Source organism: Pangasianodon hypophthalmus, chromosome 12 (genome assembly GCF_027358585.1).
Source record: "Pangasianodon hypophthalmus isolate fPanHyp1 chromosome 12, fPanHyp1.pri, whole genome shotgun sequence".
Lineage (NCBI taxonomy): Eukaryota > Metazoa > Chordata > Actinopteri > Siluriformes > Pangasiidae > Pangasianodon > Pangasianodon hypophthalmus.
Genome location: NC_069721.1, coordinates 25482208 through 25508832, shown reverse-complemented (window position 1 = coordinate 25508832; position 26625 = coordinate 25482208). Strand labels below are relative to the sequence as shown.

Here is a 26625-nt window from a genome sequence, read left to right as displayed (position 1 = left end):
AGCTTTTATTTCAGGGTGTGTGTGTGTGTGTGTGTGTGGGTGTGTGTGTGTGTGTGGCACCTGATCCATCATATTAAAGTTTCATACTAATTATTAGCATGAAGGTTATTTTCGCTCAGGATGTGTTACCGGAAATTTTATACGCACGTGACAGATCATGACTAAATTTATGCACCTAATAATATAGTAATATAATAATAATAATAATTAAATAAAATAAATAAATAAAATATTAATTTAAACTATCATGTCACACCGCTAATCACAAACACCGTCAGGGTTTACGAGAATAAATCACATCTTATTTCGTTGTTTAATCGTCTGCTCTGATTTTTGCAGAAATCCGAAATCTAATTTGCGCATGGATAATTAGTCAACACTGTCTGGGTGATTTATAAATAATAATAATAATAATAATAATAATCATAAATCCTAAGTAATACTAAACCCTACTTTAAATACTACTACTACTAATAATAAAACTAATAATAATGATTGTGTGCATGATGTGACATGCGATCAGTTTCTTTTTTAAATGAGGTTTTTCTTGTGTTACTTGTTCTCAATAGATGCGGCAAGCTCGGATCTCAAAGACACTCCCAGAAATACAAAAGTGAAACGTGACAGAGAGTGTATGTTGCCATGGAGGTTGAGGTGTAGGTTGAAAAGGCAAATGCGTAATAGGTAAAAGGTAAAACATAAAAGGTGTGGCGACATTTATGAGAAAGACATGGAGAAAAAAAAATCGAAGAGAACGACTTTAGTAGTGGTTAAAAAAGGATGGCGGGACCTAAAAAGAAGAACAAAAGAATAATTAACATACAAATACAAATATAATAAAAAAAAATTAAATTATTGGATTAGCATATCGTAGAGAGTGTCGCTGGTGATTAGCATATTGTATATAAAAACAAAGGAGCATTTAAAAATGTTGATATAGCTTCAATAAGTAATCCCAAAGTGTTTTATTCCTCTTATACCACAGCAACTGGCCAACGATTACAGTTTTTAACTTGAATTTTGAATGCATCATACATTTCATCCATTTATAGTTACATGTGATGTTGTGGAACATCAGTTAAACAGTTACAATTACATTTACATTTACAGCATTTAGCAGATGCTCTTATCCAGAGCGACTAACAGAAGTGCTTTGTAGTCTTTATCAAAAACACATCCTCGTACTGGGTCACTAGGCGAGGGATAAAATACTATCAGTCTGACAACCCTGTTGGGGAGTAAAGTATGAAAAGCAAACAAATGACAAGGATTTAAAAAAAAAAACATGATAGCAGTGCTAAATCAAGTGTTTGGTCACGAGGTAAGTCTTCAGTTATCATCTGATGCCAGTGACTCAGCTGCTCAGATATCAAGGAGAAGATCAGAGAAGAACCTTGATGCAGGTCTTCCTTGTACCCTGAGAGATGGTGGGACCAGTCGAGCAGTGCTAGAGGATCGGAAGGAGCGTGGTGAAGAGTGGGTTGTGATAATACGGTCCATTTTTGGCTTTATAGGCAAGCATCTGTGATGCGGGCAGATACAGGAAGTGAGTGGAGGGAGTGTAATAATGGGGTGGTGTAGGAGAACTTAGGAGAGGTAGCTGCATTCTGGATCAGTTGTAGCAATAGACCTTCCAGCAGAGAGGCAGTAGTCCAATCTTCAAATGTTCAAAAGGAACTGAACAAGCGGGTATAGAGAATATGACCTCATGGAGAGAGCGAGGACACGACCTCGCCCAGAGAGAGCGGGTATAAAGAATGCGACCTTGCAGAAAGCGGGTATAGAGGATACGACCTCAGAGAGAGAGAGAGCGGGTATAGAGGATACGACCTCGCAGAGAGAGAGAGCGGGTATAGAGGATACGACCTCGCAGAGAGAGAGAGCGGGTATAGAGGATACGACCTCGCAGAGAGAGAGAGCGGGTATAGAGGATACGACCTCACAGAGAGAGAGGGTATAGAGGATACGACCTCACAGAGAGAGCGGGTATAGAGGATACGACCTCACAGAGAGAGCGGGTATAGAGGATACGACCTCACAGAGAGAGAGCGGGTATAGAGGATACGACCTCACAGAGAGAGAGCGGGTATAGAGGATACGACCTCACAGAGAGAGCAGGTATAAAGGATACGACCTCACAGAGAGAGCAGGTATAAAGGATACGACCTCACAGAGAGAGCAGGTATAAAGGATACGACCTCACAGAGAGAGAGAGCGGGTATAGAGGATACGACCTCACAGAGAGAGCGGGTATAGAGGATACGACCTCACAGAGAGAGCAGGTATAAAGGATACGACCTCACAGAGAGAGAGCAGGTATAGAGGATACGACCTCACAGAGAGAGAGCAGGTATAGAGGATACGACCTCACAGAGAGAGAGCAGGTATAGAGGATACGACCTCACAGAGAGAGAGAGCGGGTATAGAGGATACGATCTCGCAGAGAGAGAGAGCGGGTATAGAGGATACGACCTCACAGAGAGAGCAGGTATAAAGGATACGACCTCACAGAGAGAGAGCAGGTATAGAGGATACGACCTCAGAGAGAGAGAGCGGGTATAGAGGATACGACCTCACAGAGAGAGAGAGCGGGTATAGAGGATACGATCTCGCAGAGAGAGAGAGCGGGTATAGAGGATACGACCTCGCAGAGAGAGAGAGCGGGTATAGAGGATACAACCTCAGAGAGAGAGAGCGGGTATAGAGGATACGACCTCACAGAGAGAGAGAGCGAGTATAGAGGATACGACCTCACAGAGAGAGAGCGGGTATAGAGGATACGACCTCACAGAGAGAGAGCGGGTATAGAGGATACGACCTCACAGAGAGAGAGAGCGGGTATAGAGGATACGACCTCACAGAGAGAGAGCGGGTATAGAGGATACGACCTCACAGAGAGAGAGAGCGGGTATAGAGGATACGACCTCACAGAGAGAGAGCGGGTATAGAGGATACGACCTCACAGAGAGAGCGGGTATAAAGGATACGACCTCACAGAGAGAGAGAGCGGGTATAGAGGATACGACCTCGCAGAGAGAGAGAGCGGGTATAGAGGATACGACCTCGCAGAGAGAGAGAGCAGGTATAGAGGATACGACCTCACAGAGAGAGAGCGGGTATAGAGGATACGACCTCACAGAGAGAGAGCAGGTATAGAGGATACGACCTCACAGAGAGAGAGAGCGGGTATAGAGGATACGACCTCACAGAGAGAGAGCAGGTATAGAGGATACGACCTCACAGAGAGAGCAGGTATAGAGGATACGACCTCACAGAGAGAGAGCAGGTATAGAGGATACGACCTCACAGAGAGAGAGCGGGTATAGAGGATACGATCTCGCAGAGAGAGCGGGTATAGAGGATACGACCTCACAGAGAGAGCGGGTATAGAGGATACGATCTCGCAGAGAGAGAGAGCGGGTATAGAGGATACGACCTCGCAGAGAGAGAGCGGGTATAGAGGATACGACCTCGCAGAGAGAGAGAGCGGGTATAGAGGATACGACCTCGCAGAGAGAGAGCGGGTATAGAGGATACGACCTCGCAGAGAGAGAGAGCGGGTATAGAGGATACGACCTCGCAGAGAGAGAGCGGGTATAGAGGATACGATCTCACAGAGAGAGCGAGTATAGAGGATACGACCTCACAGAGAGAGCGGGTATAGAGGATACGACCTCAGAGAGAGAGCGGGTATAGAGGATACGACCTCGCAGAGAGAGAGCGGGTATAAAGATTACGACCTCGCAGAGAGAGAGCGGGTATAAAGATTACGACCTCGCAGAGAGAGAGAGCGGGTATAGAGGATACGACCTCGCAGAGAGAGCGGGTATAGAGGATACGACCTCAGAGAGAGAGCGGGTATAGAGGATACGACCTCAGAGAGAGAGCGGGTATAGAGGATACGACCTCGCAGAGAGAGCAAGGTCTAACAAAAACCTTTTTACATACTATTTAAATGCTGTTGATATCAAATATAAAAGTTTACAAAAATACATTTAATAAATTCTATAAATTTTGTAAAAATTTTACTTTAAATAAATGATGACGATTTTATTTTATTTTCAAATGCCAGAAACAAAGCTCTGCAAATTTAAGTCATATTATTTTCCACACACTTTCCATTCCTGAAGTGATAAATGAAACATTTGCATTGACTCCGCCCACTCTTTTAGGTAAAAACAGCTGAAAATACATATTCATTAAGGGTTCATTAATATTCATGTTATTTAGCGCATATGAAAGACACAATCCTCCGTGGACGCTGTTAGTGAATCAGATTATATGTTTTATCAACTGATATCAAGTTTATTTGTATTTTTACACACAGTCAGGATCTGTATGTGGTCTTTTGAAATAAATTTTTTGTCTTTTAAATGATTTCTGCTGCTATTTCTTGTTGTTTAAGTACTTCATTAAACAGTGATTGACCAATTATATCGCAACTGTAACTAAATACAGGCTCCTCCCCTTATATATTGGGGGCGGGACCATGTTTACACATATTCATAAATGATGAAGAAGGTCTTAACACTCTCTGTCTCTGTCTCTTCCTGTCTCTCTCTCTCAGCGTTCCTGCTCTTGTCCTCGTCTCAGGTGTGTTACTTCCTGTTGGGCTTGATTCTGATGGGCGTGGCTCATGCAGTGATCACAGTGAAGGGAACTCACCTGGCCAGTCATGGAGCTCTGAGCGAGTCCACAGCCTGGGGACAGTTCTGGGCCGTTTTCTTCATCGAGGTGAAACACTCTTGTTGTCCAAAGGGGTGGAGCTAAAGTTATATTTCATCAACAAAATCGAATTAAGGCAACTAGCCTTTTTAAAAAATGTTATTATGTTACTCACCTGTAAGGTAGCTAGCATTACAGCTAGCTAACAATAATAATAATAAAATACAGCGTAGCCTGTTGTTAGATAGTGTTACAGAGCTAGCCAAACAGCTAGCTAGCTTTATAATTAGAATATATATTCTAAGAATTTAATGAAAATAAGGAATGTAATAAGCTAGTATTACGCTGAGAGACATGGCATAGCTAGCTTATCTAGCTTAACATTATAAACTGTTTAGGATTCTCAGGGGTTCTTAAGTAATGATGCTGTTGAAGGAACCAAAACGTTTCAGAGAAAGCGTACGGAACATGGCGGATGAAATATTTCTCCTGTGTGGTTCAGCACACAAACTCACATTAGCAAGCAAACAGCTAGTCAGGTAGCAAACTAGCTAGTTAGCATGCCAGTTAAACAGTTAAACAGCCAGCTGATAGGTTGATGTAAAAATAAACATGATAAATACTTATTTAAAATGTGATTTTATTCCTTACATGTCTCCATCTATACACAACAACTTGTTGTACCCTGCTAGCTAGTTAGCATGCTAGGTCATCTTTCTTTTCACAGATTTATTTTTTCTCCTTTTGTTTCATTTTTTTGTATAAAAGTCATGTGATTTTCAGTTTTTGTATTCTTGTGCTAAATTCGCAGTGTCAGAGTGAGACAAAGAGGCAGTCTGTCTCTGTGTGTGTCTCATTTGAATATATTTTTCTATGTAAATCTAGACAGCTCAGGTGTATTCACACACACACACACACACACTCACACACACACACACACACACACACACACACTCACACACACACACTCACTCACACACACTCACACACACCACACTTTGTTAGGTCATGTTTTATTATGTGACTCTTTAGGTACGTTCACAGAAACAGCGACTCGCAGCGACCAAGCGACCGGAGACGTTTCATTTTCAAAGAGAGCTGGCGATTTCCGGGGACATGAGCGACAGCGGGCGCTAGCGATTAGATGTGGGCGTGTCCAGCGACACGACAAAGTTGAGAAACATTTAACTTTATGCGAATATGGAGCAACTCAGTGCAGAGACTACCAATGGGAGTGAAGACGGTACAGTAGAGCGCACGTGATCGGACTCCTGTCAGATACGATAGTGCAGAAAAGATGGAGGAAATAAATTTATTCTAGTGGTTAGCAACTGGCCAACGTTTTATGCTATAGACTTGGAAGTGGTAGCTCAGTGGATAAGATGTTGGACTTCTGATCTGAAGGTCTTGAGTTCAAACCCCAGTGCTACTATGGCCCCTTGAGTAAGGCTCTGAACCCTCAAGATGGTTAAATGTGATGAATGTAAGTCACTCTGGATAAGGATGTTATAATAAGAGAAATGTAATATAGCGTGATTAGCTATCTTGTGTGGTAGTAGCACTAATCTTGTTTATAAAGAGTTAGCATGCTGTGTTTTAATATTTAACACTGTGTAATGTGTCTCCTGCAGTTCAGGAAGATTAGCGAGTCTGTAGAGACACTCTGTTAGCATATGTTATCTGTTAGCATTGTGTGTTTCAGGTGTGTGGAGCGTTCACGGCGAAAGCGGGTGTGAAAGCACACATTAAGATGCATCACGCTCACACTAACGTGATCGGACTCGGAGACTCGAGCACGTGGAAGATTCCGTTCCTGCCCCGAAGTGTTTATCTGTTCGTCGCGCCGCTCGCTGTACCCATCATCACTCCTGTAGTGGCCATGGGTGAGCACTGACAAAAGGGGCGGGGCTTATGTCAAATTTCATTAGCCAATCACAAACTCAACTGTGTACTGTTTAGCTATGTAGTAGTTTTGCACCTAGCTTGTTCACTTAGTTGTTAGCTTACATAACATTAACAATAACAATGTAATGTAACAATTTAGCAAGCTAGCTAACATTAGGTAACACTATAAAATCAACTAGCTACAAGTTGTTCACCCATCAACTAGACTATAACGCAGTCATACAATACTTTAACTAACCTTAGCTAGCTGACTAGCGATCTAAATGCTGCTTTATATTGCAATATAAACAATATAAACATGTTAGCTAGCTTGCTAGCAATCTTGACTACTATTTTCAGTTACACGTATAATAGTGAGTGTAACAATAGCTAGCAAATGTGGCTCAGGATGTGTGAGTAAAAGCTTTGTGTGTGTGTGTGTGTGTGTGTTTGTGTGTGTTGTAGGGCAGCTGAAAGGCCAGCCTCTGTGCACAGCAGTGCGTACAGTGGTGTGTGTGTGTGTAGGTGTGTGTTGTCACTATGCACTGCTGCGGTGTGTATCGGGGTTGGAGTGTAGCTCAGCGCTGCTGGTGATGCTGCTGAGCAGAGCCATGTTCTCCATCCCCTACATCCACGTCAACATCTTCCAGGTGAGGAACATACACACACACACACACACACACACACACACACATACACACACATACACACACATACTCTTAATGACTGAGGCTATGTCCATATTAATCCAGATAAATTTGTGTTTCAGAATAAAGTGTGAAATTTAGCAGTTTGGAAAGTGAAGCTGAAACGTCTCTGAGGCCCTCTAGTGGCCATCTGCAGTATAATTATTAACCCTGCCCACTCCCATGTTACTATATTAGTGAATATTAGTGAATGTTAGGGAATGTTAATGAATAATAGTGAACGTTAGTGAATATTAGTGAACGTTAGTGAATGTTAGTGAACGTTAGTGAACGGTAGTGATGTTAGTGAGCGTTAGTGAGCGTTAGTGAATGGTAGTGAACGTTAGTGATGTTAGTGAGCGTTAGTGAACGTTAGTGAGCGTTAGTGAACGGTAGTGAACGTTAGTGAATGGTAGTGATGTTAGTGAGCGTTAGTGAGCGTTAGTGAATGTTAGTGAGCGTTAGTGAGTTAGTGAATGTTAGTGAATGTTAGTGAGCGTTAGTGAGCGTTAGTGAACGTTAGGGAATGTTAATGAATAATAGTGAACGTTAGTGAACGTTAGTGAATATTAGTGAACGTTAGTGAACGTTAGTGAACGGTAGTGAGCGTTAGTGAGCGTTAGTGAGCGTTAGTGAATGGTAGTGAACATTAGTGATGTTAGTGAGCGTTAGTGAACGGTAGTGAACGTTAGTGAACGTTAGTGAGCGTTAGTGAGTTAGTGAATGTTAGTGAATGTTAGTGAGCGTTAGTGAGCGTTAGTGAGCGTTAGTGAGTTAGTGAATGTTAGTGAATGTTAGTGAGCGTTAGTGAGTTAGTGAATGTTAGTGAATGTTAGTGAGCGTTAGTGAGCGTTAGTGAGTTAGTGAATGTTAGTGAATGTTAGTGAATGTTAGTGAGCGTTAGTGAGTTAGTGAGCGTTAGTGAGCGTTAGTGAACGTTAGTGAGCGTTAGTGAGTTAGTGAATGTTAGTGAATGTTAGTGAGCGTTAGTGAGTTAGTGAGCGTTAGTGAACGTTAGTGAGCGTTAGTGAACGTTAGTGAGCGTTAGTGAGTTAGTGAACGTTAGTGAACGTTAGTGAGCGTTAGTGAGCGTTAGTGAATGTTAGTGAATGTTAGTGAGCGTTAGTGAGCGTTAGTGATGTTAGTGAGCGTTAGTGAACGTTAGTGAGCGTTAGTGAATGTTAGTGAGCGTTAGTGAACGTTAGTGAGCGTTAGTGAGCGTTAGTGAGCGTTAGTGAGTTAGTGAATGTTAGTGAGCGTTAGTGAACGTTAGTGAGCGTTAGTGAGTTAGTGAATGTTAGTGAATGTTAGTGAGCGTTAGTGAGTTAGTGAGCGTTAGTGAACGTTAGTGAGCGTTAGTGAACGTTAGTGAGCGTTAGTGAGTTAGTGAATGTTAGTGAATGTTAGTGAGCGTTAGTGAGCGTTAGTGATGTTAGTGAATGTTAGTGAGCGTTAGTGAATGTTAGTGAGCGTTAGTGAGCGTTAGTGATGTTAGTGAATGTTAGTGAGCGTTAGTGAGCGTTAGTGATGTTAGTGAATGTTAGTGAGCGTTAGTGAGTTAGTGAACGTTAGTGAGCGTTAGTGAATGTTAGTGAGCGTTAGTGAGTTAGTGAATGTTAGTGAGCGTTAGTGAATGTTAGTGAGCGTTAGTGAGTTAGTGAATGTTAGTGAGCGTTAGTGAATGTTAGTGAGCGTTAGTGAGTTAGTGAATGTTAGTGAATGTTAGTGAACGTTAGTGAATATTAGTGAACATTAGTGATGTTAGTTGAACAGGAAACGAGTCAAATTGCATATAAAATTACATCCAAACAAATTACTTTCAGGAACAGTGTTCTGTCGTTTTTACGTCCAGGCTGCGTCTACGTTAATCCGGATTAATTCAAAAACCCAACTTTTTCTCTACGTTTTGGTTTTCTGTCCACGCCGACGGCGTATTTGTCCAGCGAAAATGAAGCATTTCGAAAACGCTTTCCCATGTGGATAAATCTGAAAACACTGTTTTCGCGTTTTAGCGTGGACTGAGAAAACAGAGATATTCAAAAACATATTTTTAGTCATGTGACACAGTCATGTGACCCTTTCAACTCAAAACAAACAAGATGGTGGAGGATGTTGTGCTGCAGTTGTTGTGGCTGCTGTCCAGTTTGATGGCGTCGTTAAAGATTAATGTCACTTTGTACAACCTTCAGACTGGATTTTTAAATAAACGCCTGACGGAAGTGACGCAGGACAAAGCGCAGTTTAGAGATGTGAGCGTTTTCAGACGTTTCAGTGTGGACGAGCGATTTTTGGAAAACGTTTGAAAACGTCAGTGTAGATGGAGAACGATGTAAAACGAAAGTGCAGGTTTCAGATCTATCCGGATTGACGAGGACGTAGACTAAGAGACTAATCAAAAGGCTATGTGAAAATGCTTTAAACAGATTTTAAAAAGTTTGTAATCGTTGACATGGTGCAGTTTTCTGTAAGGAGATGTTTATTTAACATTAATGGAAGGAGTCTCCAGTGTCAGTGCTTTGTAACAGTCAGAGGTAAAGCTGTAGCTTTAAGTTTTCCGACATCTTCAGGACAGAGGAGTTTACGCTTCTTTGCAGTTTCTCAGTAACAGGAAGTAACTCGTTTCACTACAGTAAATGTAATTACGCAGGGATAAAATGTATGACGTGACACTCCTTAATAAATATAACATAGTAATTGATGGTAAATTGCTGTAGTATAAGAGGAATAAAACACTGCTGTTAGGGGAAAATAATCAGCCTCAGGGTGATTACAGTAACTCCGCTAACAGCATGAGAGAGATCTCATGTGTACAAGTTTCAGGTTAGAGCCGCTGTAGAAATCTAGAACCATCTATTAACCATCTGAGAACCTGTGAAGAACCTGAGAGTGTACTGGTTCCTTTAGAGGACGTATCATTGGTGTGTTTGAATCCAGCGTCACCATCCACAGCATGCAGATAAACTCGACCTTGACCTTGACTTTGACCTTGGCATTAGCGAGCGTTATCAGTGATCTGATCATGATGGAGTAACGTTTCAGCACGTTTAAACAGCACACGTTAACACATGCACTGTGATCCGAGCGTGATCAGAGGTTATCAGAGTCACACTGTGATCACACATTTCAACGAGAAAGGCTCCGCCCACAACACAAAGACTCCGCCCATAAACAAAGGCTCCACCCATAAGACAAAAATGTTTAAAAACCTCAGTGCAATACACAACAGCTGCTTTTAGACTCAGTGTAATCATGACTTTTACGTCTCTGTCTTTTGGCAGAGAAACAGGAAGTGCAGGCTGTATAATAAAAAATAAAAGTCTTTTTGTTTTTCACTTTCTCTCACTAGCTTATTAGCGATCCAGTGAACACGCACAGCTGTAAACATCAGCCATAAACACGATTATTATCCTAATACAACGTCGTTTTTTTACTAATGTTGCTATTTATTAATGTTTTTCAATAAATTAATATTATTAGTTTGTTTTCTTCTTTGTCTAATTTTTTAAAATGTTTCTTCATAAAGCATTTTTGGCTAATAATTAGAAATTAGCGTCATTTTAAGGAATACAGATTTCATGTTAATAAAAGGCGATTTTTGTTTTCCGTTCCCTCCCTCGCTCTCTCTGTCACCTCTCGTTCTTTTTCTTTTCTTCTCTCTCTCTCTCTCTCTCTCTCTCTCTCTCTCTCTCTGAAAGCCGTTTTGTTCTCTCCGGCTGTGTGTAGGTCAGGCTGGAGGTTTAACCTCGGCTCCAGTTCATTAAGAACCGTAACGGAAGAGAAAAGAACAATTCACGTGTGATTTTTTCCCAGCGTGAGACTTAACGCTCAGTGTGTTGGGCTGTGTGCTGATCCCGTGAGGTATTTCTGTCCGTTTTTGCTGATCCTCTAAAATATTTGTGACTCTTTGGAGCTCTTTGAGGGCAGAGAACATTTTCGTGAAGAATATAAACCAGAAAAGAACTGACTCTTTATTATCCATGAGAGTTTTTCTCCTCTTCTCATAACCCTGCATGAAGGGAACTCGAGGGTCAGATCACAGCAAAAAACACAACATTAAACGTAACTATAAACAGATAAAAATACATTCTTTAATAAATAAATGTACAGTAGGAACCTGCCTCATTATGTATTGGTTTGATTGTGAGGGCAACCAGCTGACCAGAACCTGTTAATCTAACAGACCTGCAGGTCCTCCAGCATGTTGGAGATGTATGTAGTTCCTGAGCCATTAAGATCTGAGAACTGGGCTTCCATACGTTCTCGTGTTCTGGTTAACGTTCTCACAGATATCTTTCTGGGAAGGAGGTTTAAGGAGACCACAGCAGAGGTCCAGCCTGATGAAAATAAAGTCGTGTTTGGACCACAAACCTCTACACTGGGTTATATAAGAAAGAGGAACCTTCAGGGTGGAGCTGGAGGAAAACAGGAAGCAGGAACATTTCCAGGTTTTTAGAGATGGGCAGAAGCACACTCAGAAGTGGCTCCAGATTCGTGTGGTGCATTTGGAGAATATTGGATTTGTTCATTGGTTAAATGAGTGGCTATGATGAGATCATCATTCTTCATACTGTAGAGATATCTTCTTCTTCTTCTTCTTCTTCTTCTTCTTCATACATGCTGGTTTAATTGGTCAGCTGATCAACTGTCGTTGTTTTCGCAGCACATTGGGTTGCCGATGTTTTCTCCAAATCGTCGGCCCAAGCGTATCTACCAGATGAGCCACGGTGTGTTAAACCTGCCGCGGAACCCGCTGTTGGACTGGACCTTCGGCCACTCGCTCATCAACTGCCACGTGGAGCATCACCTGTTCCCCTCGCTGTCCGACAACATGTGCCTCAAGGTGAACACGCTCCAGCGCCAGGTTCTCCTTTAGCCAAGAACATCACATGCTTGGTGTGTTTTCGTTTTGCTCTAACATTTAGTTAACAACATGTGTGTGTGTGTGTGTGTGTGCAGGTGAAGCCAATCGTGTCGCAGTACCTGAAGGCGAAGGCGTTGCCGTATCAGGAGGACGGTTATCTCTCTCGCCTGCGTCTCTTCTTCCACAAGTACCAGGAGCTGATGGTGTTTGCTCCACCTATCACTGAGCTGGTGGGGGTGCAGTGACGGAGAACCACAAGAACCGTCACAAATCCTCATAACCAAGACACTTCATGTCATATCTGACTAACGTCGACGTTCTGATCATGATGATCCAAACACACACACACACACACACACACACACAGACTGTAGACACCACGGCTTCCATGACTTTAACCACCAAAGACCAATCTAAATATTTAGGGCCTGAGATAGAGAACATAGTGTGTATTAGTGAAGCCCCTACTATAGATGTGCGTATTACACAAAAGTAAGTGCCCCCCTCCCTATACACTATCAGTAGACATCGACTTTTCCTGAAGCTCTTTTTTCCTTTAGCAGGAACAGAATCAAAAGTATTTAGTTTTCTTCAGAGAACATCTGCGTTTTCTTACTATAACACATTTTCAGCTCCTTACAATTAAATGACAAAAATAGATCTGCTAGAGTCACTTCACTCAACTTTTGTTTAACTAAAACAGCCTAATCTAGTACACAGTTTTAGGGTTTTATTAAGGGAACTGGCAAACAAACCCAAAAACATGAATCAAGGCGTAAACAGTGAACAGGCTGAGGTTAGGCGATCGGCAAACAGCAGCGTCAGGGACAATCCAAAATACAAAAAAATATCACAACGCAGTATAAACGGCTTGGTGAGATCAGGTACACACACACACACACACACACTGAGCGTTACTTCACGTCGAGTGTGAGTTTGTAACTCCTATTTAAGTGACTGGGAATGTGACAAAGTGCACGTGTTATGGGAAGTGTAGTCCAGGGCGGCCATGTTTGTAGGCCAGGGTGGGTTCTGGGAAACGGAGTTCGTAGCCGGTACCTGTTTTGACCTGACACACAGCTCGCTAATGAGCATCAAGAAAGCTGATAACTAGCTGAAAACTGTCCATGTTCAAATTAAAGTCTTTTTTTATTTATTTATGCTAATCACTTGTGATGTAGTAACGCAACAAATCCACATGATTAGCTCCAGTAAATTTCTCGGACCAATCACTGTCTTTATTTCCCATTTAACAAAGTTACACCTGCGGTTTTATCTGAATTTACTTACTCTATTAAACTACATTTTAAACATCAGTAACACTGTGATGTGTAAAAGCGTACATTCTGGATATGTATTATTGTAATTTAAAAATAGCTGGACAGGCCACACCCACAAGAGATAATTAGTGCGTTAATGTAATTTTATCTGCTTATTTCTGTAACACAAACACAAAAACTGAGCAATACATCGAGTGAAGCAAAAAATAAACAGTTATGATGCTTGTAAACAAAAATGCACTTCTCTTAGTGAGCAAAAATCAGCAAACATGCAGCTAGGAGCTAGCAGCTAGGAGCTAGGCTAACCGTGCTAACGGAGTACTTATACATTTGGTTATGAGTACATTTTTGAATGTTGAGGTTGAATACTATTTTAACCTTTTTTTTTTTTTTTTGACTGAGCCAGTTAAAACACTGCTTGTGATCTTTAATAAACATGAAGCTAAAATTAAAATGTTTGGTACGTTATTGTGGCTTTGCACACAAAGTTTTGTGTATATTGATTTTTTTTCACAGATTCACTCAGAAGTTTATAACACTTTCTATGGAGCTCATCTTTATAATGAACTATTAACAAGTTCATATCATGTTATAATGTGTTCATTAGGCATTATACCCTTTATTATTATTTATGAAAATGCATTATACTATTACTATTTTTACGCATTTGGAATTAATAACACAATGTGTTATAAGTACTGTTCATAACACATCATATCACTAATACCAGACGTACACTTTATAACATGTTATGAGTCCTGTTTTGAGTTTTTTCTACTGTTTTTAATACTATATTTAAACCTTTAATCTTTACATCATAAAACTTACTACAAAATTTGAAAAGGTTATAACTACAAAACTTTACAACATATTAGAAAACCTGAAAAACATTTCTGCAAAATAATGCAGTGTTACAGCTTTACATCATAATACTAAACTTTACAACATACATCAATACTTTACATCATAAGGCAAACTTTACAACTTACCACATACTACAACTTTACAGAACTTTACATCATACATCAAAACTTTACAACCTACTGCATACTACAACTTTACATCATAATACAGAACTTTACAACATACATCAAAACTTTACAACTTACAACATGCTACAACTTTACAACATACTACCAAAATTTACAACCTTGTGTCATTTTTTTCAGCTTAACAACAAACTACAAAATATATTACATCAGAATACAAAACTTTACATCTTTACAACATACTGTACTGAAAAAGCTAATGTCCAAAAAATGGTTCTACTTAGAACCCTTTCTGAAGTAGGGTTGTTGTAGGGTCTCACTCTGTTGTAGGGTTCTGTATAGAACCTTTAAAGGTTCCCCAGAGGGACAACTGAAGAACCTTCTGAGTTCTAATTGTTTCACGTTTACCGTTTTTTTCTGATGTAGTGTCCTGTGGAGGTTTTTTTTTTTGTTTATTTGTTTATATTTTTTTTAAACTCATTCCTGAGGATGGATTTGCTCAGAGATGGAGGAATGGACTCTTTACAAAACTCTGAAGCAATTAAAAAAATCTCTCAATCACGTCACAGTGTTGGAAACACAGCATGGTGGCGACATCTGCTGGTAAAACGCGTGTCACTGCATCATAAAAACCCAAAACAGCAAAAACCTACAGCAGCTAAATACAGCATGTAAAGAATTTCCTGAACGTTTTGTTTTGTATTTACTTCTCAAACTTTTCCCACTGTATTTAATTTTTAATGAAGACCTTTATTTAAATGAAAATTCAAACTGACAACTTAAAATGTACCTTCCCATCTTTATGATTTTGTTTCATCACATTACATGCTAATAATGTCTGAATTGTATATTGTGTAATGTGTATTATTAGAAATTTGCCATGTCAAATTAAAGAATTTCTAATTTTGTAAGTTCGCAAAAATGAAATATATTATTTTATATCTTCTGTGCTTGTAGCTGCACAGTGTGACTCACTGCACCGATGTGTGAGAGCTCCATAAACACAGTAACTAAAGTCAGAGATCACACAAGGAAGGATATTTTCTACTAACACAGAAGTAAGAATAATACAAGACAAAAAACAGCAAAATGTTAATAATAGTCTCTAATTATCCCTTTTCAAACTGTGAGAACGTTCCCTATGTGTGAGTGAGTCATGTCTGAGTGTGTACGTTAGAAAAACTGGTGTGTGTATGTGTGTGTGTGTGTGTGTTAGTAATATCTCTAATATATATATATATATATATATATATATATATATATATATAAAATGTTTCTATTTTGCAATTTTGCATTCTTTTCTAATTTACTACAACAATTTTTCATTAAAACTGTATTATTGAGGGCAACTTGAGTGAAAAGTAAAATCTTTGAAATATTTACATGAATTTCAGAGTTTCTTAGTATTTGGTTCGTCCCCTTTGTGCTTTAATGACAGTGTGACTCGAGCTGGCACGGACTCCACACGTTTATGTAAAACCTGATGATCCATTTTAGATCAGATCCATCAGAGTGTCGTCTGATCTCACGCTTCAGTAGAAGAGATTAGACATGAGGAACATCTGACCTTTTGTACGAAGCAGTTAATCTGCTCAATATCACACATTTACTTACACTTAAATAGGGAGCTAGAAACAGTGCAGAATCTTAAATATTAAATATTCAAGCTGTTGAATATTTACTTTATTTATTTTAAATATTAAAAAAATTCTAAAACCTTCTGTCTATTTCCAATTTGAAATTTAAAAAAAATCCCAAATTTCCAATTGTGTGTGTACAGTATAGTAGATTATTACTAACATTCAGATTTAGTTCTAAAGTTCTACTTTATTGTTACCTGCTATGAACACAATAAGTTTATTGGAAATGTGTGAACATCACAGTGTCACATTGATGATCACAATACGTTCCTCTGTTCTTAAGCAGTAGTTAGCTACAGGATCCTCTTGACCCAGTTAGATAACATTACTTCTCTTTTCTGTAGAACACTGGGTGTGTCTGGACCAAAACTCTCCCCAGTGTATTGTCTCTGGCAGTCAGTTTGCCTTAAACCATATAAGATCCACATAATATTTTAAGATAAATATTTTAATTAATTCTATTTTCTTTTTTATTTTATTTAGAAGTTTTCCACTACATAATTACTTACAATTAAGAATTATGTTTTCAACTAAATATAGTAATAACAACAAACATTATTTCATTTCCTGATTTTTTATAACATTGCTGGATATATTTCAGTGTGACGTCGCTGGATATATTTCAGTGTAACGCTGCTGGATATATTTCAGTGTGACGTCGCTGGATAGATTTCGGTGTAACGCTGCTGGATATATTTCAGTGTAACGCTGCTGGATATATTTCAGTGTAGCGTCGCTGGATATATTTCAGTGTAGCGTCGCTGGATATATTTCAGTGTAACGCTGCCGGATATATTTCAGTGTGACGTCGCTGGATATATTTCGGTGTAACGCTGCTGGATATATTTCAGTGTAACGCTGCCGGATATATTTCAGTGTGACGTCGCTGGATAGATTTCGGTGTAACGCTGCTGGATAGATTTCAGTGTAGCGTCGCTGGATATATTTCAGTGTAGCGTCGCTGGATATATTTCAGTGTAGCGTCGCTGGATATATTTCAGTGTAGCGTCGCTGGATATATTTCAGTGTAACGCTGCTGGATAGATTTCAGTGTAGCGTCGCTGGATATATTTCAGTGTAGCGTCGCTGGATATATTTCAGTGTAGCGTCGCTGGATATATTTCAGTGTAACGCTGCTGGATAGATTTCAGTGTAGCGTCACTGGATATATTTCAGTGTAGCGTCGCTGGATATATTTCAGTGTAACGCTGCTGGATAGATTTCAGTGTAACGCTGCTGGATATATTTCAGTGTAGCGTCGCTGGATATATTTCAGTGTAGCGTCGCTGGATAGATTTCAGTGTAGCGTCGCTGGATATATTTCAGTGTAACACTGCTGGATAGATTTCAGTGTAATGTCGCTGGATATATTTCAGTGTAACGCTGCTGGATATATTTCAGTGTAACGTCGCTGGATATATTTCAGTGTAACGCTGCCGGATATATTTCGGTGTAGCGTCGCTGGATATATTTCAGTGTAACGCTGCTGGATATATTTCAGTGTAGCGTCGCTGGATATATTTCAGTGTAGCGTCGCTGGATATATTTCAGTGTAACGCTGCTGGATATATTTCAGTGTAACGCTGCTGGATATATTTCGGTGTAGCGTCGCTGGATATATTTCAGTGTAACGCTGCTGGATATAATTCAGTGTAACGCTGCTGGATATATTTCAGTGTAGCGTCGCTGGATATATTTCAGTGTAACGCTGCTGGATATATTTCGGTGTAGCGTCGCTGGATAGATTTCAGTGTAACGCTGCTGGATAGATTTCAGTGTAATGTCGCTGGATATATTTCGGTGTAACGCTGCTGGATAGATTTCAGTGTAGCGTCGCTGGATATATTTCAGTGTAGCGTCGCTGGATATATTTCAGTGTAACGCTGCTGGATATATTTCAGTGTAACGCTGCTGGATATATTTCAGTGTAACGCTGCTGGATATATTTCAGTGTATCGTCACTGGATATATTTCAGTGTAACGCTGCTGGATATATTTCAGTGTAACGCTGCTGGATAGATTTCAGTGTAGCGTCGCTGGATATATTTCAGTGTAGCGTCGCTGGATATATTTCAGTGTAACGCTGCTGGATATATTTCAGTGTAACGCTGCTGGATAGATTTCAGTGTAACGCTGCTGGATATATTTCAGTGTAGCGTCGCTGGATATATTTCAGTGTAGCGTCGCTGGATAGATTTCAGTGTAGCGTCGCTGGATAGATTTCAGTGTAGCGTCGCTGGATATATTTCAGTGTAACACTGCTGGATAGATTTCAGTGTAATGTCGCTGGATATATTTCAGTGTAACGCTGCTGGATATATTTCAGTGTAACGTCGCTGGATATATTTCGGTGTAACGCTGCCGGATATATTTCGGTGTAGCGTCGCTGGATATATTTCAGTGTAACGCTGCTGGATATATTTCAGTGTAGCGTCGCTGGATATATTTCAGTGTAACACTGCTGGATAGATTTCAGTGTAGCGTCGCTGGATATATTTCAGTGTAACACTGCTGGATAGATTTCAGTGTAATGTCGCTGGATATATTTCAGTGTAACGCTGCTGGATATATTTCAGTGTAACGTCGCTGGATATATTTCAGTGTAACGCTGCCGGATATATTTCGGTGTAATGTCGCTGGATATATTTCAGTGTAACGCTGCTGGATATATTTCAGTGTAGCGTCGCTGGATATATTTCAGTGTAGCGTCGCTGGATATATTTCAGTGTAACGCTGCTGGATATATTTCAGTGTAACGCTGCTGGATATATTTCGGTGTAGCGTCGCTGGATATATTTCAGTGTAACGCTGCTGGATATATTTCAGTGTAACGCTGCTGGATATATTTCAGTGTAGCGTCGCTGGATAGATTTCAGTGTAACGCTGCTGGATATATTTCAGTGTAACGTCGCTGGATATATTTCAGTGTAACGCTGCCGGATATATTTCGGTGTAACATCGCTGGATATATTTCAGTGTAACGTCGCTGGATATATTTCAGTGTAACGCTGCCGGATATATTTCGGTGTAACATCGCTGGATATATTTCGATGTAACATCGCTGGATAGATTTCAGTGTAACGCTGCTGGATAGATTTCAGTGTAACGCTGCTGGATAGATTTCAGTGTAACGCTGCTGGATAGATTTCAGTGTAACTGTAACGAATCCGGCCTCTGTGGTTCCCCCTGATCGTCACCAGAGGTCACCATCACCCGAGTATTGACTTTCCCCTCGAAACTACATTTCCCATCACCCCGCACCCAGCACTGATTACGAGCTCACCTGCAGCCTATTACCGGGACTACTTAAGCCTCCGCCTCTCGCTCACTCTTTGCGAAGTCTTGTTTTGCCCCGGCTGACATTTCTGAGCGTTTGTATCTTCTTTGTTGGATTACCGTGTTTGACCATGGACTGTTTCTTCTCGTTTCTGGATTCTTTGCTGCCTGCCCTGACCATCTGCCTGTTTGATCACTCTGCCTTTGTTTCGCCTCTGATTACCCTGTTTCGCTGTTGCTCGACCACGCCTGTACGACTGTGTCTGCCTTTTATTAAAACGCTGCTAATGGATCCCCATTCTGTTGACTCCGCGTTACAGTAACGTCGCTGGATATATTTCAGTGTAATGTTGCTGGATATATTTCGGTGTAACGTCGCCGGATATATTTCGGTGTAACGTCGCCGGATATATTTCAGTGTAACGCTGCTGGATATATTTCGGTGTATCGTCGCCGGATATATTTCGGTGTAACGCTGCCGGATATATTTCGGTGTAACGTCGCCGGATATATTTCGGTGTAACGCCGCCGGATAGATTTCGGTGTAACGTCGCCGGATAGATTTCGGTGTAACGCTGCCGGATATATTTCGGTGTAACGTCGCTGGATATATTTCGGTGTAACGCTGCCGGATAGATTTCGGTGTAACGCTGCCGGATAGATTTCGGTGTAACGTCGCCGGATAGATTTCGGTGTAACGCTGCCGGATAGATTTCGGTGTAACGTCGCTGGATATATTTCGGTGTAACGTCGCCGGATATATTTCGGTGTAACGCTGCCGGATATATTTCGGTGTAACGCTGCCGGAAATATTTCGGTGTAACGTCGCCGGATATATTTCGGTGTAACGTCGCCGGATATATTTCGGTGTAACGTCGCCGGATAGATTTCGGTGTAACATCGCCGGATAGATTTCGGTGTAACGCTGCTGGATAGATTTCGGTGTAACGTCGCCGGATATATTTCGGTGTAACGCTGCTGGATAGATTTCGGTGTAACGTCGCCGGATATATTTCGGTGTAACGTCGCCGGATATATTTCGGTGTAACGTCGCTTTATATATTTCGGTGTGACGTCGCTTTATATATTTCGGTGTAGCGTCGCTGGATATATTTCGGTGTAACGCTGCCGGATATATTTCGGTGTAACGTCGCTGGATATATTTCTGTGTGACGTCGCTTTATATATTTCGGTGTATCGTCGCTGGATATATTTCGGTGTAACGTCGCCGGATAGATTTCGGTGTAACGTCGCCGGATAGATTTCGGTGTAACGCTGCTGGATAGATTTCGGTGTAACGTCGCCGGATATATTTCGGTGTAACGCTGCTGGATAGATTTCGGTGTAACGTCGCCGGATATATTTCGGTGTAACGTCGCCGGATATATTTCGGTGTAACGTCGCTTTATATATTTCGGTGTGACGTCGCTTTATATATTTCGGTGTAGCGTCGCTGGATATATTTCGGTGTAACGCTGCCGGATATATTTCGGTGTAACGTCGCTGGATATATTTCTGTGTGACGTCGCTTTATATATTTCGGTGTATCGTCGCTGGATATATTTCGGTGTAACGTCGCTGGATATATTTCAGTGTAACGCTGCCGGATATATTTCAGTGTAACGCTGCTGGATATATTTCGGTGTAACGTTGCTGGATATATTTCGGTGTAACGTCGCTGGATATATTTCGGTGTAACGCTGCCGGATATATTTCGGTGTAACGTCGCTTTATATATTTCTGTGTGACGTCGCTTTATATATTTCAGTGTATCGTCGCTGGATATATTTCGGTGTAATGCTGCCGGATATATTTCAGTGTAACGCTGCCGGATATATTTCAGTGTAACGCTGCTGGATATATTTCGGTGTAACGTTGCTGGATATATTTCGGTGTAACGTCGCTGGATATATTTCGGTGTAACGCTGCCGGATATATTTCGGTGTAACGTCGCTTTATATATTTCTGTGTGACGTCGCTTTATATATTTCAGTGTATCGTCGCTGGATATATTTCGGTGTAATGCTGCCGGATATATTTCAGTGTAACGCTGCCGGATATATTTCGGTGTAACGTTGCTGGATATATTTCGGTGTAACGTCGCTGGATATATTTCGGTGTAACGCTGCTGGATATATTTCGGTGTAACGTCGCCGGATATATTTCGGTGTAACGTCGCTTTATATATTTCGGTGTATCGTCGCTGGATATATTTCGGTGTAACGCTGCCGGATATATTTCGGTGTAACGTCGCTGGATATATTTCTGTGTGACGTCGCTTTATATATTTCGGTGTATCGTCGCTGGATATATTTCGGTGTAATGTCGCTGGATATATTTCGGTGTAACGCTGCCGGATATATTTCGGTGTAACGTCGCTTTATATATTTCTGTGTGACGTCGCTTTATATATTTCGGTGTATCGTCGCTGGATATATTTCGGTGTAACGTCGCTGGATATATTTCAGTGTAACGCTGCCGGATATATTTCAGTGTAACGCTGCTGGATATATTTCGGTGTAACGTTGCCGGATATATTTCGGTGTAACGTCGCTGGATATATTTCGGTGTAACGCTGCCGGATATATTTCGGTGTAACGTCGCTTTATATATTTCTGTGTGACGTCGCTTTATATATTTCAGTGTATCGTCGCTGGATATATTTCGGTGTAATGCTGCCGGATATATTTCAGTGTAACGCTGCCGGATATATTTCGGTGTAACGTCGCTGGATATATTTCGGTGTAACGTCGCTGGATATATTTCGGTGTAACGCTGCTGGATATATTTCGGTGTAACGTCGCCGGATATATTTCGGTGTAACGTCGCTTTATATATTTCGGTGTATCGTCGCTGGATATATTTCGGTGTAACGCTGCCGGATATATTTCGGTGTAACGTCGCTGGATATATTTCTGTGTGACGTCGCTTTATATATTTCGGTGTATCGTCGCTGGATATATTTCGGTGTAATGTCGCTGGATATATTTCGGTGTAACGCTGCCGGATATATTTCGGTGTAACGTCGCTTTATATATTTCTGTGTGACGTCGCTTTATATATTTCGGTGTATCGTCGCTGGATATATTTCGGTGTAACGTCGCTGGATATATTTCAGTGTAACGCTGCCGGATATATTTCAGTGTAACGCTGCTGGATATATTTCGGTGTAACGTTGCTGGATATATTTCGGTGTAACGTCGCTGGATATATTTCGGTGTAACGCTGCCGGATATATTTCGGTGTAACGTCGCTTTATATATTTCTGTGTGACGTCGCTTTATATATTTCGGTGTAATGCTGCCGGATATATTTCAGTGTAACGCTGCCGGATATATTTCAGTGTAACGCTGCTGGATATATTTCGGTGTAACGTTGCTGGATATATTTCGGTGTGACGTCGCTGGATATATTTCGGTGTAACGCTGCCGGATATATTTCGGTGTAACGTCGCTTTATATATTTCTGTGTGACGTCGCTTTATATATTTCAGTGTATCGTCGCTGGATATATTTCGGTGTAATGCTGCCGGATATATTTCAGTGTAACGCTGCCGGATATATTTCGGTGTAACGTTGCTGGATATATTTCGGTGTAACGCTGCTGGATATATTTCGGTGTAACGTTGCCGGATATATTTCGGTGTAAAGTCGCCGGATATATTTCGGTGTAACGTCGCCGGATAGATTTCGGTGTAACGCTGCCGGATAGATTTCGGTGTAACGTCGCCGGATATATTTCGGTGTAACGTCGCCGGATATATTTCGGTGTAACGCTGCCGGATATATTTCGGTGTAACGCTGCCGGAAATATTTCGGTGTAACGTCGCCGGATATATTTCGGTGTAACGTCGCCGGATATATTTCGGTGTAACATCGCCGGATAGATTTCGGTGTAACGTCGCCGGATAGATTTCGGTGTAACGCTGCTGGATAGATTTCGGTGTAACGTCGCCGGATATATTTCGGTGTAACGCTGCTGGATAGATTTCGGTGTAACGTCGCCGGATATATTTCGGTGTAACGTCGCCGGATATATTTCGGTGTAACGTCGCTTTATATATTTCGGTGTGACGTCGCTTTATATATTTCGGTGTAGCGTCGCTGGATATATTTCGGTGTAACGCTGCCGGATATATTTCGGTGTAACGTCGCTGGATATATTTCTGTGTGACGTCGCTTTATATATTTCGGTGTATCGTCGCTGGATATATTTCGGTGTAATGTCGCTGGATATATTTCGGTGTAACGCTGCCGGATATATTTCGGTGTAACGTCGCTTTATATATTTCTGTGTGACGTCGCTTTATATATTTCGGTGTATCGTCGCTGGATATATTTCGGTGTAACGTCGCTGGATATATTTCAGTGTAACGCTGCCGGATATATTTCGGTGTAACGCTGCCGGATATATTTCGGTGTAACGTTGCTGGATATATTTCGGTGTAACGTCGCTGGATATATTTCGGTGTAACGCTGCCGGATATATTTCGGTGTAACGTCGCTTTATATATTTCTGTGTGACGTCGCTTTATATATTTCAGTGTATCGTCGCTGGATATATTTCGGTGTAATGCTGCCGGATATATTTCAGTGTAACGCTGCCGGATATATTTCAGTGTAACGCTGCTGGATATATTTCGGTGTAACGTTGCTGGATATATTTCGGTGTAACGTCGCTGGATATATTTCGGTGTAACGCTGCCGGATATATTTCGGTGTAACGTCGCTTTATATATTTCTGTGTGACGTCGCTTTATATATTTCAGTGTATCGTCGCTGGATATATTTCGGTGTAATGCTGCCGGATATATTTCAGTGTAACGCTGCCGGATATATTTCGGTGTAACGTTGCTGGATATATTTCGGTGTAACGTCGCTGGATATATTTCGGTGTAACGCTGCTGGATATATTTCGGTGTAACGTCGCCGGATATATTTCGGTGTAACGTCGCTTTATATATTTCGGTGTATCGTCGCTGGATATATTTCGGTGTAACGCTGCCGGATATATTTCGGTGTAACGTCGCTGGATATATTTCTGTGTGACGTCGCTTTATATATTTCGGTGTATCGTCGCTGGATATATTTCGGTGTAATGTCGCTGGATATATTTCAGTGTAACGCTGCCGGATATATTTCGGTGTAACGTCGCTTTATATATTTCTGTGTGACGTCGCTTTATATATTTCGGTGTATCGTCGCTGGATATATTTCGGTGTAACGTCGCTGGATATATTTCAGTGTAACGCTGCCGGATATATTTCAGTGTAACGCTGCTGGATATATTTCGGTGTAACGTTGCCGGATATATTTCGGTGTAACGTCGCTGGATATATTTCGGTGTAACGCTGCCGGATATATTTCGGTGTAACGTCGCTTTATATATTTCTGTGTGACGTCGCTTTATATATTTCAGTGTATCGTCACTGGATATATTTCGGTGTAACGCTGCCGGATATATTTCGGTGTAACGTTGCCGGATATATTTCGGTGTAACGTCGCTGGATATATTTCGGTGTAACGCTGCTGGATATATTTCGGTGTAACGTCGCCGGATATATTTCGGTGTAACGTCGCTTTATATATTTCGGTGTAACGCTGCTGGATATATTTCGGTGTAACGTTGCCGGATATATTTCGGTGTAACGTCGCTGGATATATTTCGGTGTAACGCTGCCGGATATATTTCGGTGTAACGTCGCTTTATATATTTCTGTGTGACGTCGCTTTATATATTTCAGTGTATCGTCACTGGATATATTTCGGTGTAATGCTGCCGGATATATTTCAGTGTAACGCTGCCGGATATATTTCGGTGTAACGTTGCTGGATATATTTCGGTGTAACGTCGCTGGATATATTTCGGTGTAACGCTGCTGGATATATTTCGGTGTAACGTCGCCGGATATATTTCGGTGTAACGTCGCTTTATATATTTCGGTGTATCGTCGCTGGATATATTTCGGTGTAACGCTGCCGGATATATTTCGGTGTAACGTCGCTGGATATATTTCTGTGTGACGTCGCTTTATATATTTCGGTGTATCGTCGCTGGATATATTTCGGTGTAATGTCGCTGGATATATTTCGGTGTAACGCTGCCGGATATATTTCGGTGTAACGTCGCTTTATATATTTCTGTGTGACGTCGCTTTATATATTTCGGTGTATCGTCGCTGGATATATTTCGGTGTAACGTCGCTGGATATATTTCAGTGTAACGCTGCCGGATATATTTCAGTGTAACGCTGCTGGATATATTTCGGTGTAACGTTGCTGGATATATTTCGGTGTAACGTCGCTGGATATATTTCGGTGTAACGCTGCCGGATATATTTCGGTGTAACGTCGCTTTATATATTTCTGTGTGACGTCGCTTTATATATTTCAGTGTATCGTCGCTGGATATATTTCGGTGTAATGCTGCCGGATATATTTCAGTGTAACGCTGCCGGATATATTTCGGTGTAACGTTGCTGGATATATTTCGGTGTAACGTCGCTGGATATATTTCGGTGTAACGCTGCTGGATATATTTCGGTGTAACGTCGCCGGATATATTTCGGTGTAAAGTCGCCGGATATATTTCGGTGTAACGTCGCCGGATAGATTTCGGTGTAACGTCGCCGGATAGATTTCGGTGTAACGCTGCCGGATAGATTTCGGTGTAACGCTGCCGGATAGATTTCGGTGTAACGTCGCTTTATATATTTCGGTGTAACGTCGCCGGATATATTTCGGTGTAACGCTGCCGGATATATTTCGGTGTAACGTCGCTTTATATATTTCGGTGTGACGTCGCTTTATATATTTCGGTGTAGCGTCGCTGGATATATTTCGGTGTAATGTCGCTGGATATATTTCGGTTTAACGCTGCCGGATATATTTCGGTGTAACGTCGCTTTATATATTTCGGTGTGACGTCGCTTTATATATTTCGGTGTATCATCGCTGGATATATTTCGGTGTAGCGTCGCTGGATATATTTCAGTGTAGCGTCGCTGGATATATTTCAGTGTAATGTCGCTGGATATATTTCAGTGTAACGCTGCTGGATATATTTCAGTGTAACGCTGCTGGATATATTTCAGTGTAACGCTGCTGGATATATTTCAGTGTAACGCTGCTGGATATATTTCGGTGTAACGTTGCTGGATATATTTCGGTGTAACGTCGCTGGATATATTTCGGTGTAACGTCGCCGGATATATTTCGGTGTAGCGTCGCCGGATATATTTCGGTGTAACGCTGCCGGATATATTTCGGTGTGACGTCGATGGATATATTTCGGTGTGACGTCGCTTTATATATTTCAGTGTGACATCGCTTTATATATTTCAGT

General features: G+C 41.2%; 1 protein-coding gene across 1 annotated transcript in view; it reads left to right on the top strand.

The window, feature by feature from the left end:
* fads6 (fatty acid desaturase 6) overlaps positions 1-13904 on the top strand; it is a 14652-nt gene extending 748 nt beyond the window's left edge. Inside the window, exons 2-6 of the mRNA XM_034309106.2 lie at positions 4568-4734; positions 6368-6548; positions 7015-7199; positions 11896-12075; positions 12192-13904. Coding sequence (XP_034164997.2) covers positions 4568-4734; positions 6368-6548; positions 7015-7199; positions 11896-12075; positions 12192-12341 — 863 coding nt within the window. The 3' untranslated portion in view covers positions 12342-13904. The remainder of the gene's footprint in view (positions 1-4567; positions 4735-6367; positions 6549-7014; positions 7200-11895; positions 12076-12191) is intronic.
* The last annotated feature ends 12721 nt before the right edge of the window (positions 13905-26625 follow it).